This window comes from Myotis davidii, unplaced genomic scaffold (genome assembly GCF_000327345.1).
Source record: "Myotis davidii unplaced genomic scaffold, ASM32734v1 scaffold428, whole genome shotgun sequence".
Taxonomy (NCBI): domain Eukaryota; kingdom Metazoa; phylum Chordata; class Mammalia; order Chiroptera; family Vespertilionidae; genus Myotis; species Myotis davidii.
The window spans coordinates 3172137-3189486 of record NW_006299834.1 but is presented as its reverse complement, the minus strand read 5'-3'; the positions used below and the strand labels follow the sequence as shown (position 1 = coordinate 3189486).

The 17350-nt window shown below is 38.5% G+C and overlaps 1 protein-coding gene across 4 annotated transcripts in view; it reads left to right on the top strand.

Annotated features, from left to right (window-relative positions):
- The window catches only part of TNRC6B (trinucleotide repeat containing 6B), a 177582-nt gene that overhangs the window by 124157 nt on the left and 36075 nt on the right, over positions 1 to 17350 (top strand). For 3 of the 4 annotated variants that reach the window (XM_015571923.1, XM_015571924.1, XM_006775981.2), the window contains 4 exons: positions 1316 to 1390; positions 2208 to 2253; positions 3764 to 3912; positions 9642 to 9767. In XM_015571923.1, coding sequence (XP_015427409.1) covers positions 1316 to 1390; positions 2208 to 2253; positions 3764 to 3912; positions 9642 to 9767 — 396 coding nt within the window. Of the gene's footprint in view, positions 1 to 1315; positions 1391 to 2207; positions 2254 to 3763; positions 3913 to 4970; positions 5142 to 9641; positions 9768 to 17350 lie in introns of all 4 variants that reach the window. The other variant, XM_015571922.1, reaches the window with a different exon arrangement.

The window sequence follows — 17350 nt, the reverse complement described above, 5'->3', positions numbered from 1 at the left end:
TCTATATTATAATTATTCTTTGGAAGCTTTCAAGGCATATTTTGTAAGTGTTTTATGCTATTGCGTTTTAAAGCCAAGGAAGTCCTTAGAGTAAATCCTCATGAATATGTATAGAAACCAAAGTAAGATAGCTTCTGCAGTGGCAACCAGCATAGCTGGTTTTTATCTAATTCAGGAAATTCCAAGGCCCAGAACCCTTCTCCAACAGTGGCATTAAATACATTACATTGTTGTGCTGCCATCACCACCTATCCACAAAACTCTTTTTATCTTGCAGAACAAACTCTCTATACCCATTAAACAGTAAGGACCGATTCTCCCCTCCCCCATTGAGGGGTGGTTTTTTCTTTTTACCTTTAAACATGTACCTGAACTTAAGTACCTTATTACTTTCAAGAATAATAAATTGATAAGATATGTCTACAAGCAGCTGTTTAGCTATTGCTCTGTTCATAGATTAACTGAAGCTAATTCTATGTGAAAATTGAATTTAGGAATATAGGCACCAGCAACAATCAAAAGTATTTTTGTCTTTATTCTAAGTGTTACTGTCCTTGTGTAGTGTCAGTAGTAAAATGGGACTCTTACATGAATATCAGAACACAATTTTTTAATTGTAGAATGTACAAGTGCACAAACCCCCATCACATCACCTCTACCCCCAGCAAGTCCGTATCATAGTTCCACCTGCTTTCTCCATAGAAGTAAAAGTGGAGCTGGTGATTAATGTCTTGTTCAGGGGAGAAACTAATTTGACCCATTAAGAAACAAACAAAAACTCACGTCTGCCTTATTTTGCAATAAGGCGGTGATGGTGTCTTCTCCTAGACTTCTTTCCCATTGGGGACCCATGTCTTTTATACTGTGAGCAAACAGATGAACATACTACATGGATAAGTTTTTCATTGTATCCACATAGAGAATAATGACCAGTTAAATATGACTTCATGCACTAGCATCAAACATTTTTTTTCTGATACCAACTGGCTTGGATTACAAGGAGATACTAAAAGGGAAGGTACACGCATGCAAACATTATAATTTATAAAATCTGATATTGACTGTATATTTTTCTAGTTACTTTTAATTCAGTGTGACAGAAATAAAATAACAATGAAAACAGATATATCTAAGCCTTATTACTCTTTTAGACTAATATATGAAATATGAAAATAAACATAATTAAAGAGGAATAATTAGGGTTCAAAAAGGTAAACTCGTGGTTCTATACTTTCAATCTGTATTTACATAATTCAGATATGAAGTTGAAAAAATAAATTATTTGATTTTGAAGTTACATATTTCATTTCTGTAGTGCGCACTAAAAGGAGGAAACAATGATTCATGGATGAATCCTATTGCCAAACAGTTTTCAAATATGGGATTGCTGGTAAGTTTTATTTTTTCCTATGTGTAATGTATCCCGACTTTTAATTTTAGTACAAATTTTAAGACCATTGCCACATATAGTACAAAATTACAGATTTTGAAACTGGTTAAACAGTGTTCCTGGTTTGGAATAGATTTGTTTTCTGTTCTCTTATTCTTAATGAAATGCTCCAATATTTAAAGGTTATGTGTATGTTTTTAAGTTGTAGTCTTTGTAATTTTTTTTCTTTTTGCAGGTAGGGAAAAAAAGAGACCGGCACTTAAAATTGATATAGTTTTTCCAACTACTGTATCAGTTTTAAAAGACGACAATAGCAAAATAACTAGAGAGATTATTTGTGATTAATTATGTAGGGAATTCTCGTAGAATTTCTAATTTCTTTTATCTCTTGGGAACATTATGGGGACACCCTGGCCCTGGTTGCCAAAAGACAAATAAATGACTTTGACTTGGCTGCACATTTCCAGATTTGATGACTTGACAAGTCACGAGAAGACGTTGTCATCATTTGGCTGCCACTTACGAAATTTGATCCTGAGCTGACTTGAACTTGAGGACAGGGGTTTATGTCTACAAGCAGCTGTTTAGCTATTGCTCTGTTCATAGATTAACTGAAGCTAATTCTATGTGAAAATTGAATTTAGGAATATAGGCACCAGCAACAATCAAAAGTATTTTTGTCTTTATTCTAAGTGTTACTGTCCTTGTGTAGTGTCAGTAGTAAAATGGGACTCTTACATGAATAATACCATTTCTTCTCTGATTCAAACATTTAATTCAAACCTTTAATTTTTCCCTCTTGTTCTGTACTTTTCAGAATCAAACTGAAGATAATCCAAGTAGCAAAATGGATTTGTCTGTAGGTGTGTATCACTCCACTAATATGAATGGAATATTTTTCTTAATGACATCCTGTTGGGATCCCCTGCTCAGTTTGAGTTGGGATGGATGCAGTTCAGTAGACATGTATTGAACACTTACTCTGTGGAAGGTACTGTGCCAGACACTAGCTAGGGCTTAAAAATTCAAATGACTGCAAGAGCCAAGAAAGTAATGTAGATGAGTGGTGTGTGCCAAGTATAAGAAATCAGGACTTGGAGGCTACTGGTTAGCTGTGGAGAGTGGATGTACCACCTAAAGGAATCAGCCTTGCTCGGCTCTTAGCAGTTGCTGCCATGGAGGAGCTCAGACTCAGACAATAATACTTTTGCCAGATCTTCTGGTTTTTGAAGAAAGGCCAGAAGAAATTCAGATGTATATTGATATCCTGATTTTTAAATATTGGAAGCTAATTCCAGTTTTTAAAAATGCTGTGTGTGGCCAAACAAAATATGTCTGTGGCCCTGCCAGACTCAGCTCTCAGGTTGCCAGTCCTGTCTGCCCTGGGATGTTTCATCATTGACTGACTCTCCCCTTACAAGTGGAGCCGATGCAGTGTCAGCCCTTGGTCTGTGGGATCTTCAGAAAGATGCTGCTGCTCACCCTGAGAAACTTAAAAAGAATCAAGCCAAGAAGAAAGCAAAACAGACCTGGATAATAGGGACATCATCTCTGATCTGTGATATTTTAAATATGAGAATAACTAGGAATAAGCTTCTGGGGCACTAATCATGTCAGTGTATAATAGCAAATTTATAAAGCTCTGAAAGAAAAGTGGAAATAATCATTGCAGCTGGGAAGTTACACAGCACAAGAATGTGGCACACCATCTCCTGTGTTCAAGTTCTAAATTTCAGAAGCAACAGTTATGCCTCTTTGATCTTTTTATTCCTAACTAGTGGCCCGATGCACGAAATTCATGCAAGAGTAGGCCTTCCTTTCCCAGCTGCCGGCACCAGCTTCCCTCTGGCACCCAGGACCCGGGCTTCCCTGTGGCCACCAGTTTTGTCCAAAGGATGTCCAGTCTAATTAGCTTATTACGCTTTTATTTTTATAGATAACTGTGTTTCACAACTCCAATCATTTGTCTCTAACAGATGCTATAATAGCAGCAAGAAACAAATTCTGTCACTAAGGACATTTGAATGTATGAGCAAGATACTCATCAAACATATCAATAGCCAGAATAAATTTTTTTAAGTCAGATTTTTACCAAGAAAAATCTGACTTGGCCCTAAGGTTGTCTTTCAGTCTTCCATAGAAAACAAACTACAACTGATACATTTTGGGTTTGTTTGTTTGTGGTGTTGTTGTTCTTTTAATTAAACAAAAAGGACCCACGTGTTTCAGGGAGGATCACCAGCAGCCGGAACCATTGAGGGCTCTTTTGGTCTTATACCCAGCACCCCAGGGAGGAGAACGGGGCAGGTCACTCTTGGTCATGAGGGAGGCATTGATTCTTGAAATTTTTACTCTTTCTGTGGTACCTTTCAGGGAGCCTTACAGATAAAAAATTTGATGTGGACAAGCGAGCAATGAATCTCGGGGATTTTAATGATATCATGAGGAAGGATCGATCTGGGTTCCGTCCACCTAATTCCAAAGACATGGGAACCACAGATAGTGGGCCTTATTTTGAGAAGGTGAGTTGAATCCTTTATTTAAGATTAATTTTTGAGAACCACTTTGGTTTCTATTTGTCCTTTGATAATTCCAGGAGGAAGCATAGAATTACTGAACTAAATTAATGAATAAAACATAAACATCATCTGATTTAAATGGTGACATGAAAACAGTTGATGTTAACTGGTGATTATGCAGTAGCTAGAACCATCAGTCTTTAGGTATTGATATGAGCATTGTGAAGAAGGTCTAAGTTTTAAAAAGTTTGTGAAGTTTGGAGAAGAGAAATTGTCTAATTATACATAATGGGGGAAATGAAAACATGTAGAAGAAATTTTAGAGACATTTCTGAATTATTTTTTCTGCTACTTTTTGTGCAGTTGAAAATTAAATTTCAATATCTTACGCAAATACTCTGTGTCTCCGAAAGCCTTGCCTTCTAGCTGTCACGATAACCCAAAACTTTCTCCTTTGCTATTTCTAAGTGTTCTTTGCTGATCTTTTTTCATTTCTTTAGTGATCTACTTAGTTACAGTGGTGTAATTTCAAATTCTTAACTACCTGATTTAAACAAATCATGAATACCTATTTGCTTTGATTTTTAACATTTCTAATGGAGGAGCTTATTCCTGAATTCAGAATACCAGCTTGCAGTGTTCATGGTCTTCAGAAAGCAGTTAAAACCAACATTTTTAGATCTGGCACATTTTTGACACCATTAATCCTGGCCCAGACACCACAATATTCACAAGAAGATTTACTCTGGCTTCTATTTCTGCCGCTGCAAAGACTAATCAATATTAGATGCATAAAAATAAAGTGTCTGGCAATTTCTGTCTTAGTGCAATGGACAGAATGTGTTACTAACTTAGAGGATAAGAAAAATTTATATCCAAGAAGATGACAGATGGTGTCTGTTGGGCAAAGTGTGATGATTATTATCAGATCCAAATTCTGTCCTTGTTTATTGCTAATACACTCTAACATTGTTTATTCCTAGTGTTTTCTCTCTTTTCCCTTCTTGCATTCTGTTGCTTCACTAACCAACTCTGGTGATTGGCTAACTACTACTTTTCAGCTGACTTTGCCTTTCTCCAATCAAGATGGGTGCCTTGGGGATGAGGCTCCCTGCTCTCCCTTCTCCCCTTCTCCCAGCTACAAGCTGTCTCCCTCTGGTTCCACACTACCCAACGTCAGCCTTGGAGCAATCGGCACAGGGCTCAACCCCCAAAACTTCGCTGCTAGACAAGTAAGGAGGCCTCTCAAATTTATAACTGCTTGACTGTGGCCTCGCCTTGGCCCTGGTCTGAAGTTTATTGCATCATTTGTCTGTCTTGGGAAATGTTGATTACTGAATGCACAGAATGATATTAAGTATAGGCTTTAGATCTTTCAGCCCATAGAACCCATCTCTCTTCATGTTTCTCAACATGGATTTTATTTTAAATCTGTTTCTTTTGTCTTCTCATCCCTTGCTCTCTAGTCAACTAACAACTGCCTAAGGAAAATGTTAAAGAGGCTACATAGGTAACTTATATCATCTAATTTAGCAACATATTTGCCATTTTCAACATTAGATTAAATGTCAAGTACTAATACTTTTAAGGTATTTTCAATTTAATAAAACTGCTAATTGAGGACTATCACATCTTAAAATCTAGTATCTTTAAAGTGTGAAATATAATAATTACCCAGAAGAAGTTAACTTTATTAGATAACTAAGCTTTGATAAGATGCTGCTGCTCAGGCTTGGCAGTGTTTTCTTCAGCCTGGAACAGCCCCTTTCCTAGGGTCTGATCTGTGAGTCTCTGGGGAAGGGCATGCCATAGAAACAAGATGGGCAAGGCTGGCATGGTGATGCCCACTTGCTTTCACAGGACTGAGGGGACGCAGCAGGCCTTTGTCTGTCACTCTGCAGGATCTCTGTTGCAGTTATTGTTGAGAAAACCAGGAATTTGGAGACAATTCCTTTATGACAGTGACTCTACGATGATATTTTCCTAGTCATAGTTCTGTGATTTTCACCTCAGGATGTCAAGAAAGGACATTGAATTTTTAGTTGCATTCATTTTATTTTCACATGATTTTTCACATACAAAGAATGCTATAAAACATCTCTTATACCATAATCCTCACAATGCATATAGTTCTTTCATATGCTCTTTAGTTATTGCCTTAGCATATTTTTTTTTTATATTTTATTGATTTTTCACAGTGAGGAAGGGAGAGAGATAGAGAGCCAGAAACATCGATGAGAGAGAAACATCGATCAGCCGCCTCCTGCACATCTCCCACTGGGGACGTGCCCGCAACCCATGTACATGCCCCTGACCGGAATCGAACCTGGGACCCCTCAGTCCGCAGGCCGACGCTCTATCCACCGAGCCAAACCGGTTTTGGCGCCTTAGCATATTTTAAAAAATGGATAGTATATCCATGTGTTCATATTGATTATAGCACGTTTTTAATGGATTATACTATATCCATGTGTTCAGATTGGTTATCTCTAGATTGGGAGTTACAGGTAATTTTTTTTTCCTTTATATTTCACTGTTTCTCTTAATGTTTCCACAGAGGATATGGATATGTATTACTAATATTAACATAGAAGATCAATTATATCAGTGTTTTGCGGGGGGGCCCTTTTGTCTTCAGTCGAGATATAGAAAATATAAAGTAGTCAAAATACTCTTTGTTAATTATAATTATGAACATGCTTCCAGGGTCACATGATAATCAAGTGCTGTTGTACATAAACATTAGTGTAACAGGCCAGCCAACCCAGCTGTGCCCTGGACTCTGTGAAAAGGTCATTCCTTGTTGTCCTGTTGATCTGTGGAATGCTGCAAAGTCCATCGTGAGCCAGGTCGATACACGCACTCTATCCAAATGTGGTCATGGTTTTTTCATGGTGTTTTTTAAATACAGACTTAAAATGTAAGGGTTTTTGTTTGTTTGTTTTTTCAAATCACATAAGATTTCAATGAGCTTGGTAACTCTTTTTAATGTATGTACCTTTGTATGTCAAACACTGTAGTTGTGGCAAATTTCACCAATACTTATGAGGACTTAGGTCATCATAAAAGCCTTACATATCACAGTAAAGTTTTAGAGAGCCAGATAAATTATCATTAATGTGTACATTTTGGTGACCATTTTCCTAATTTCTAAAAGACTCAGCCTGTATGATTGCCACTAAATACATTGCTGTGCACAATAGCTACTTCTAAGCCAAGAAAATGACTAGCTTATAAAGCCAACATTTCATATAAAAAAATACAGAAGAAAAAAATAGAGAAGGTGTTTTTTTTGATAGAATACTGTTGACTTCTCTATAATAATGACCACATCAGATATATCAACCTGCTTGGCATGGCTTTAGAGACATTTGATAATGAAAACTTAAAATCTTTGGTGGAAGTGGGGTAGAATCTGTCTACTAGGCCTTGGAAAGGAGGGCTTGATTTTACAAAAGCTAAAAATAGCAAGTTCCTTTATTTTTAATGTATTTTTATTGATTTCAGAGAGGAAGGGAGAGGGAGAGATAGAAACATCAATAAGAAAGAATCATTGATCGGCTGCCTCCTGCAGACCCCCTGCTGGGGATCGAGCCTGCAACCTGTGCATATGCTGTTGACGGGAATCAACCCGGAACCATTCAGTCCGCAGGTCGACACTCTATCCTGAGCCAAACCAGCAAGTTCCTTTTAATACTTCTTACCAAAAGAGATTAAAATAAAAAATGATCCTCACAAAGCAGCTTTGGACTTGTTTAAACATGGAATATGGCAAGGACTTTAACTACCAGAAACCCCACCATTCAAGGACCAGTCCATATGAATAATTAACATGTAATACAAGATTATTAGTTTGATAGTAAAGTGTCAGTGAGAACAGTCTTAGCAAAATATTCCTTAGACCAGCGGTCACCAACCTTTCGGACCTCACAGACCACCAGTGGTCCGCGGACCATCAGTTGGTGACCGCTGCTAAATCACTGGGCACCTTAGATCACTCAGCCATCCTGACCTTGCAGAATATTCTTAGCAAAATAAATGCTTCCTGTTTTTTAGAAAGGATTATTAGCTAAGCTGTTGACTACTATCATGGCCACAGAAAAGTTAGAGCTGAGTCATTTCACCTTAGGGTGACACTTTGATTAGTAAAACAGGAGAAAAAGAGATACTATTCAAGTTTTTAGAATTAGTATTTTCTTGTTTAAACAATTCTTTGGGAGATTTAAATTTTATGGTGAATCTTTGATTTTCTTTTTAGGTAGACAGATTTTTTTATTGCCATTTCTACTTTATGTTCATGATCATTTTTATTTTCAGTGCTTTCAAGTTTATTAATTTCCCTGCAGCATTCCCTTAATCTTCTTTAAATCATTAAGCCATTAAAATGTCTTTAGTATTCTAGAACTTAATGCCATTATGAAATTTTTTAAAATACCTTATCCCCATGATTCCAGGGATAAGATGATGGTGGTTCCTTCGGTTCATTGTACACATGCGTGATATAAGCAATGGTATAGCTGTCTCACTGACAGTGCTCAGTGGGCCGTCTTCAAGTAGACGAAATGGGTGGATCATGGATGTTTGCAAATGATGTGCTCATCCTACAGACCAGGGCTTTATTGAGCTTTGGGAATACAAAGAAGGACATGTGGTGGGAAGACCAAAATGGAAAATAACTACAATGTAATTTGATGACGGACATTATCAGAGAGTTTTAAAGTGTTTTGAGAACACAGAGGTGGGCTTAGTTAATTTGAATGTGAAATGAGGAAGGTTTTGAGGAAAAACTTTCTTAGTGAGGACAACCCCTGAGCTAGGCCTTGAAGAGGCCAGGTGAAGGTTGTGTAGAAAACTGCCTCAAGTCAGAGGGAACACAGTATCAGGTATGGGGTGTGGTGTCTTTGCTGAAGGACTTTTCTCAAGGCGAAAGGGCCATACAGCCCCCCTTTCTGTAGCTTTTTGGAATAGTCTAAAAGTGCTCCAGTAAGTTGGTCCTCCAGAAACCAGGCAGTTAAGTTTGTTTATTAACTAGACTCATAGTCGTACATTTGAATGGGAAGTTACAGGTGAGTAATGTTCGTTTTGGTGTCCCTGTAAAGATTTTTCTCTTTTCCCCATTCTTTTCATCTCGCTGTGATTGATTCAGATCTCCTCATCTAGCAAAGAAGGGACCAAGCAGACCCAAGACAGGGAAGGGTATTCACATCTGGAGTAGGGTTCTCATGGAGCTAGGCTCATAACTGGTTGGCGCTGACTTTATGATTGAACTAACCAGAGAACTAACATCATGTGTTGTTTCACAGTAATATTATTCATAAGCCTGCATTTTTACTCAGTTGCCTTTCAAGATGGACCTCAGTTAATAAGGCTTGAGAATAAATATGGTAAACCCAATCTTAAAGAAAGTTGAAATAAATCTTATATGGCCTGTGCCTTTCAATACAAAAATAAATAAATAAATAATAAAAATTAGTGTCTTTTCTAACATTTGACTAAATTTAACCCTTTTGGTTTATAGAGTTAATCAGATTACAGGGGTGGTAATAATATGGCCATGATTGAATTAGAATAATATTCCTGAGCATTCCAAGATCAGGACTTTTCAGCTATAAAATTCTGTGAGTCAATGGAAAATAAGATGCAATTCTTCTGAGGGATGGACAATCTGGACTGTTTCTTATTTGCATTTTCTTATATTAACAAAAAGCCTTACTGTTGCATTATGTTTGCAGGGTGGCAATCATGGTTTGTTTGGAAATAGCACAGCACAATCGAGAGGTTTGCACACACCAGTGCAGCCACTAAATTCTTCTCCTAGTCTCCGGGCGCAAGTGCCTCCCCAGTTTATTTCCCCCCAGGTAAGCAATTGTGTGTTTCCACAGTTCAAAAGTAAATCCCATTCAGGTGGTTGACTGGGTTTGTGGGATAAAGGGAATAATAGTAGTCTTAAATTTGAAAAATCCAAATGCCAAAGGTCAAGATTTTTAAAACAAAATATCAAATCTTACTTTTTTATTGTATTGTGCATACAAAGTAGATGTTTCTGCATGAAAAGCATTATGGTTATAGTCCTTTTACATCATATATTTTTCTAATACTGTATTGGTTTTTTAATTGTATATGATTAAAACTGCTTTATAAATTCTGTTGTGTCAGTATTCAGAAATTAGTTGCCCTCAAAGATTTACCCACAGATGAACCAGAAAATTGCCAGATTCTGATTTTTCTAAAAAGTTTTGAGGCGCTATCTGCTAAAATACAGACTAGGTACTCTGGGGGGAGTTTTAGAACTAAAGAAGTCGCAGAGACTTGTTCATGGAGCAGCTCTGTAAGAAGTCTCTGGGAACCGTGGGAACTTTTTAGATCCATTTCTTAATAGGAGATATGGAATAAGTTTTTGGCGGATACAGGTGAGAGATTTGTGCCAATCTACCACATACTGTCCTTCATACCTGTCAGGAGTAAGTAAAAGCTGATAAGCTTGTATAAGGGTTCAGTGTGTGACCTTAGTCTCCCTAGAATGTTACTTCAATGGACTAAGTTAGAGCAAGAGCTTTGAGTCCCATCCTACAAAAGGGGGTGAGGCAATTACTAGATCCAGCAAACTGGTTGTAAAAGGTTGGATTTTGTTTAGTTTTTTGAAACTTCTTTTAAGACAAAAGCTTAAGATGTTTATTTGAAACCATATCTGTAGATTTCAAATCCTGTTTTTGACATTAAGTCCGTATCTGTCTTAGTAGAAGAAGAAATGAGTGTCTCTCATTCCCTTTCTGCTCTCTAAGTTCCGGTCATACTTCATGTCGCATATAGTGATGTGTCCTCCAGACAGATCTGTTCCTGACTTCCCCAGTACTTGCAGTGGCAGTGTCTTAATCCTTGGAGCACTTTCTATTAGCATGCCTTAGTGTCGGATCAGCAGTCATTCATGATTAGTGAATATCTGCAGTGTGCTAGGTAGTGTGTTGACAGTGCACATCTCTGCCTCCTGGAGTTGAAGAGTAGGCAGAAAGTGTGATAAATGTTGTATAGAAATGCTTCACAGAGTTTGGGGAGCTGGACAAGGCCTCACACTAGCAGTGACATTTAAGCTGGTTCTTGAAGCATGAGTCACAGTTTGCTGGGCACAGCCAGATTAGTGGAGCCTTCTCGGCAGCAGAAACAGCTTGTGTAAAAGACAGTAATATCTGGAAGAAAATGGCATGTTCAGGGAAATGCATTTAATTTGAGTGATTAGTTTGAGCTTGTAGAAGCATATAGTTGCTGTCTAGAGTAGAATAGGAAGAAGCTAGTCCGGAAGTTTGGGACCAAATTTGGAAAAACTTTGCCTTGCTAAGGAGTTTGGACTTTGTCCTTTGGTCTGCATGGTTTATAACCATTATTTGGGCTATTACTTAAAAAATATTTGAGTTCCTAGGTCTCCCCCAGGATACTGAGACAGAATCTTGGGTATTGGAGCCTATTTACCTCCAGGTGATTTTGATGTGTACCCTAAGGCTGCTACTGCTATAGATCATATACTATAGGGCAAGATTTTTTTAGCTGAGTGACAGTGTAGGAGAATTTATGTTTTAGAAAGATAACACTGACAGTAACATAGAGGACATGCTTGAAAGCAGAATTATTAGAGCAAAGGAGATCAGTCACGAGGCTAGTCCAGGAGTTCAATGGCAGTGGGAATTCAGACCTTCTTGTGAAGGTCACCAAGGATCTTTGTGTTGTGGAATACAATGGTCTATTCTCTTGCTTCTTCTTATTCAGTGTATCAGCAGCATTTGACACTGTCGGTCACTCCCTCTTTTTTTTTTAAACTGTTAAATTGTTTATTTTTATTATAATTTCTTATTTATCTCTTGTCTTATTTTCCAAAGTAATAAATGGCAAGTAAACATTTACTCTCTGTCCAGTCACAATAAAAATTGCCTTTATTTCTCATTACCATCTTTGCTTACTCTTTAACAGAAATAATATTCTGTGCTCTAAATTTAATACAATGTCCTGATGTACCTCACCTGACATCAGGTATGAAATAAGGAGGTAGCAATAGCCAGAGATACTTTTCTCTGGGGAATATTCAGTGTTATTAAGGAAAGAAGGGCATAGCACTTTGTACTAGGGACTCAACGAAGTATGTATTCTAACAAAAAGGGGCTTAACTTAGGAAGCCATTTTTATTTATTTTTTAAATCATTTTTTATTTTTTAATTACAGTTGACATACAATATTATATTAGTTTTAGGTGTACACCCCAGTGATTAGACATTATATAACTTACTAAGCGATCATCCCAATAGATCTTATACCCATCTGACACCATACATAGTTATTAGAATATTATTGACTACTAGAGACCTGATGCACAAAATTCGTGCAAGGGGCTTGGCCCTACCGCCATGATGGCTGCTTTGGTCCCCACCCACTGCGGCAGCTGCCTCTGCCTCTGCTGCCGCCACAGCTTCGTCCAGAAGGGCGTCAGGTTAATTAGCATATTATGCTTTTATTATTATAGATAGATATTCCCTATGCTGTACTTTATATTCCCATGACTGTTCTGTTACTTCCAATTTGTATCACTTATTCCCTTCACCCTTTACACCCAATTCCCTTTCCTCCCCCAAATCGTTTTCTGTATCTATAAGTCTGTTTCTGTTCTGCTTGTTCATTTGTTTTTTAGATTCAATTGTTGATAGATATGCACTTATTGCCATTGTATTGTTTATACCTCTATCTTTTTTTTTCTTCCTACAGAAGACCCTTTAACATTTAATGTACTATTGGTTTGGTGGTAATGAACTTGTTTAGCTGTTTTGTTTTGTTTTGTTTGGGGGGGAGTTGCCAATCCCTTCTGTCCTGCAAAGTTTCTGTTGAAAAATCAACTGATAGTCTAATGGGAGCTCCCTTGTAGGTAACTAACTGCTTTTCTCTTGCTGCTTTTAAGATTCTCTCTTTGTCTTTAACCTATGTATTTTAATTATTATGTGTCTTGGTGTGGGCCTCTTTGGGTTCATCTTGTTCTCTCTAAGTTCATTTACTAAGTTCATTGAGCATCCTTATAACCAATGTTTGAACTCTGCATCTAATACATTGCTTGTCTCCATTTTTATTTAGTTCTTTTTCTGGAGTTTTGTTCTGTTCTTTCTTTTGGGACATGTTTCTTTGTCTCCTCATTCTGGCAGCTTCCCTGTGTTTGTTTCTATGTATTCAGTAGAGTTGCTACACTTCCTGGGCTTGGTAAAGTGGCCTAATGTAGTAGGTGTCCTGTAGGGTCCAGTAGCACAGCCTCCCTGTCATCTGAGCTGAGCACTCCCAAGTTCTTCCCCCTACCCCGCACCGTGTGGACTTTGTACACCCTCCTATTGTAGTTGAGCCTTGATTGCTGTTGGCACATCAATGGGATCATCTGTGCAAGAGCCCACCCCACAGAGCAGGACTTACTTCAGCAGGGCTCTGGTGCCTGCTGAGTCCACCCCTTGAGTGTCGCTGTGGAGGTGGTTGGGTGGTGGTGCTTCATCGTGTTCTGAAGCTTTTCCCCAGATACTCTGGATCTGGGGCCTCCCAGAAGGCATAAGCCAAGGTTATCCACCACCTGTATTCTGCCAGGGCTACCTGGCATGATCTACAAAGTGATCTGCAGATGGCTGCCACCTGTGATGGACTTGAAGGTACCCAGTAAAGGCCAAGCTGCAAACCAAGGCTTGCTGCCCTAGTGCCAGGCTTGAGGCCACTTACAGGTATGGGGCACGCTAAAATGAGATGCTGCTTATTTGAGAGATTTTAGGAAAGTCTGAAGCATGAGCCAAGACAGGCCATTCAAATGCAAAAGCCACTGGAAATAGCTTGGATGGGCCCAGCAAATTGGTGGGGTGGCATCTCAGAGAATCACCAGGGCAGAGCAAACAGTGATAGCCAGGTTGAAGGAGGCTCAGATATGGCACCTACCTACTGGCTCTTTGGGGGAAGGACTTGGAAAGAGAACAGTGGCCTCTGCCAGCATTTCTGTTTGGGATCAAGCTGCCTCACCAGCCCTCTCCCGATGCCAGACACTTGATTTCCTCCCCGTATATTCCTGGTGCCTTCCAAGTTGCTGCCCCAGCGCTGGAACTCAGAGCACTCCTTCCTTTTTTGAAACACTTAATTCTTTGGCTTTCAGACTCCTTCTGTATTGGTTCTCCAGCTACCTCTTCATCTCCTTTATAAGTTTCTTCTAACTCTTTAACCTTTAAATATCAGAGTGCCCCTTTCTCAAACTTCAAACCTCCTTTCCCCATCTACAGTGACTTCTAGGTGATCTCACCCAGTGGAATGGCTTGAAATATTTAGAATTCCAAAATTGTGTCTTCAGCCTAGATCGCTCTTCTTAACTCCACAGACTTCTGGGGATCTCTACTAGGATGCCTTTGACATCTCAGATTACATGTCCAAAACAGAGCTGCCTTCATCCTACACTCCCCTCAAAAACATACTCTTCCTCCAAGTAAATGGTACTCTCATTCTGCAGGTGTGCAGGTCACAGACCTGAGACCTAATTGTGCATCTTCTCACAGTCCATATCCAGTCTGTCAGCAAATCATTCCTTCACAACTATATCCAGAATCTGACCATTTCTCACCACTTCCTCTAATATGACCCATGGCCAAGCCACCGCCATTTCTTTCCTAGAAATGGCCTCCTGACTTCTAAAACTGAGCTATGTGATGCAGCCATTTAGCCACCTGAGCACTTGAAATGTGACTAAATGCAAGAACTAAATTTTTAATTTTAATTAATTGAAATAGCCACAACTAGTATATGAACAGTACAGATAAAAACATTTATATCAATGTAGAAAGTTAAGGTAAATCAAGTTACTACTTTACTGGGTATCAGTCCTCTTATCACTCTCTCTCACTGAGAACACAAAGCCAACTCTTAACTGGGGTCTTTGAGGCTCTTGGTGCTATCCCCACCTCTACCTGCCACTCTCCCATTTGTTCAGGCCTCTCCTGCCAACAAGCCCCAGCACACTGAGCATGTTCCTGGATCGATCTCCCAGATCGCCACATGACTTCATCTTTATTTCTTTTGGATCTACGCTTCAATGCCCCCTTATCAGAGAGGCTTTGTACAGTACACCACCACCCACTGTTCCTCTCCCTCCTCTGAGCATGGATTTTGAGCTTAGTAAATTTATGTCAAATCATGGGAAGATGCATTTCTAAATGATTTAGAAAATGGAATTGTTAGGAAAGCACAGTTAAATTCATCTAAGAGACTTAGATAAGGCTGCAAATTTCGTTATGACCAAAGTTCTACTTGGAAAATAAAAATACTTGTGTTCTCCTACATTTTTGAAATTTGTTTACTTAGCAAAATGTGATTAACATAGGGGCAGTCAGTATTTAATGTACACATAGAAAGAAGACATTGAAACTAATCTTTAAGATTTGTTACTACAGATGTTCCCGGCCTTGGGTCTTTCTACCTTACTCAAATATTCAGAAAGTAACATATTCTAGCAAGCTTTTGTCTTGCCCTTAAATTGCTGTCATTTTGCACCTGCAGTGCTTCGTTAACTGCCATATTGGCTCCAGCTAGATCTTCACTTTCTCCAACCCAGCTGGAAATTGATGGCTTTTAAGCCAGAGTAATTAACTCCCTGCTATGGGAATGTGCAAACCTGCACTTTAATTACTCTGCAACCCAGGTACAAATAGCCATTTGCCAGGAGCTAGTCCTGCTTCTCTCTGGTCCTTCTGTATCATCAGAGGACTGTACATGTGCAATCTGAAGAAGGGAAAGGTTGAGCAAAGCCAGATAGGAAGTCCTCAAAGTGTAACTGTTATAGTCCTTGTAACTATCAACTTGTGAAACCTATGAGATGCTGGCATTTAAATTAAATTATACAATGATCTTGTGTTAGTGTTTCTTTACTTTGTAGTCTTTGTGCATGTCCACCCTTAAACAATCTCTTGTTTCATTTTGCCTTTTTTGCACTTTATGTAATGAAACCATACAGTATATATAGCTTTCTCTGACTATTTTTACTTGGCAATGTTTCTGAGATTTTCCCATGTTGATTTGGGCAGTTGCAGTTCATATAGTATTTCAGTGCATGAATACACCATCACATATTTACCAGTTTTACTACCAGTAGATATTTGGGCTGTTTCCAGATTTTTGCTATTGTGGGCAGTGCTGTTATGGATATTCTTACATTTCTCTCCTAGGATGAATTTCTCTAGGTTACTGCAATGTAACATGGGCATGCTTTATTTGGAATGGTAGTTTCTTTTGCTAATTTTGAGTATAAGGAATAGTAAGGGGAGGAAATAATAGACTCCGGGCAAGGGAAGGCATACATTCTCAAGAGAAATGCCTTTATCAGGAGACTAGCTGATTTGTTCAGTAGAGCTTTTAAAACTGAATGAAGGAGTGGGGAGAAATGAAAGTTCAGACAATGGCTTTTTATTTTGGAGGCCAGTAGATTGGGAAACAAGTGGAGGGGATTTCCCATGAATCATAGAAAAAAGCGTTGGAAAGAAGTTAGAAACAGTGGTCTAGAATAGCACTGTCCAATAGAAATATAAATGAGCCATGTAATGTAATGTGAACTTTTTAGTAGCCACATTTAAAAAGATGAAAAGAGCCCCGGCCAAGTGACTCAGTTGGTTATCACCCATCCCATATACCAAAATGGTTGTGGGTCCCAGTCAGAGCACATTGTGGGTGCTACATTGTGGGTTCAAACCCTGGTTGGAGTGCATTTGGGAATCAACCAATTGACGTTTCTCTCCAACGTCAATGTTTCTCTCTCACCACCACTCCCACCTCTCTCTCCCTACCCCTCTCGCCAAAATCAATAAAAACATTTGTTTAACCTTGGGCAACTTATTTAACCTCAGTTTCCTGACCTGTAAAACACTGCGAGGGCAAATGTTTGTAAAATCCTTAACACACTGTGAGCCCTCAATACATTTCAATTTCCCCAAAATAAAAATAAAAATAAAAAAATAAAAAAAGAATCATAGCTTGCTAACAAGTTTTGATTTAACTCATTTCCTTCTTTGATTGGTAAAAAATATATATATCTTGGATTATAAGAACAATACAGTTGTATCTGTTTTGACAAGCCAATTGACAAGCTATCTCTCTGTTTCAGACAAGGTGGGAAAATGTAGGCTAAATGCTGAAGCAGTTGTGTGGATTAGTAAATGACTGACTGACACTATTCCCAAGCTGATCAGTTTCAGGTCGGAGAGGAGTTTTTATTGGCAGTTTTTATTACTAGATTATCCTTAGCTCTGTCAAGTTCAACATTCTCATCGATGATCAGATGGAGAAACAAAAACTGGGAATAAGTAGAATAATAAGGCAGAAAAGAATTTGATGGAGTGACTGTTAATAAGTTAAACTATAGTGTTCACTTAATAGGTATTTATCAAGCATCTACTATGTGCCATGCACA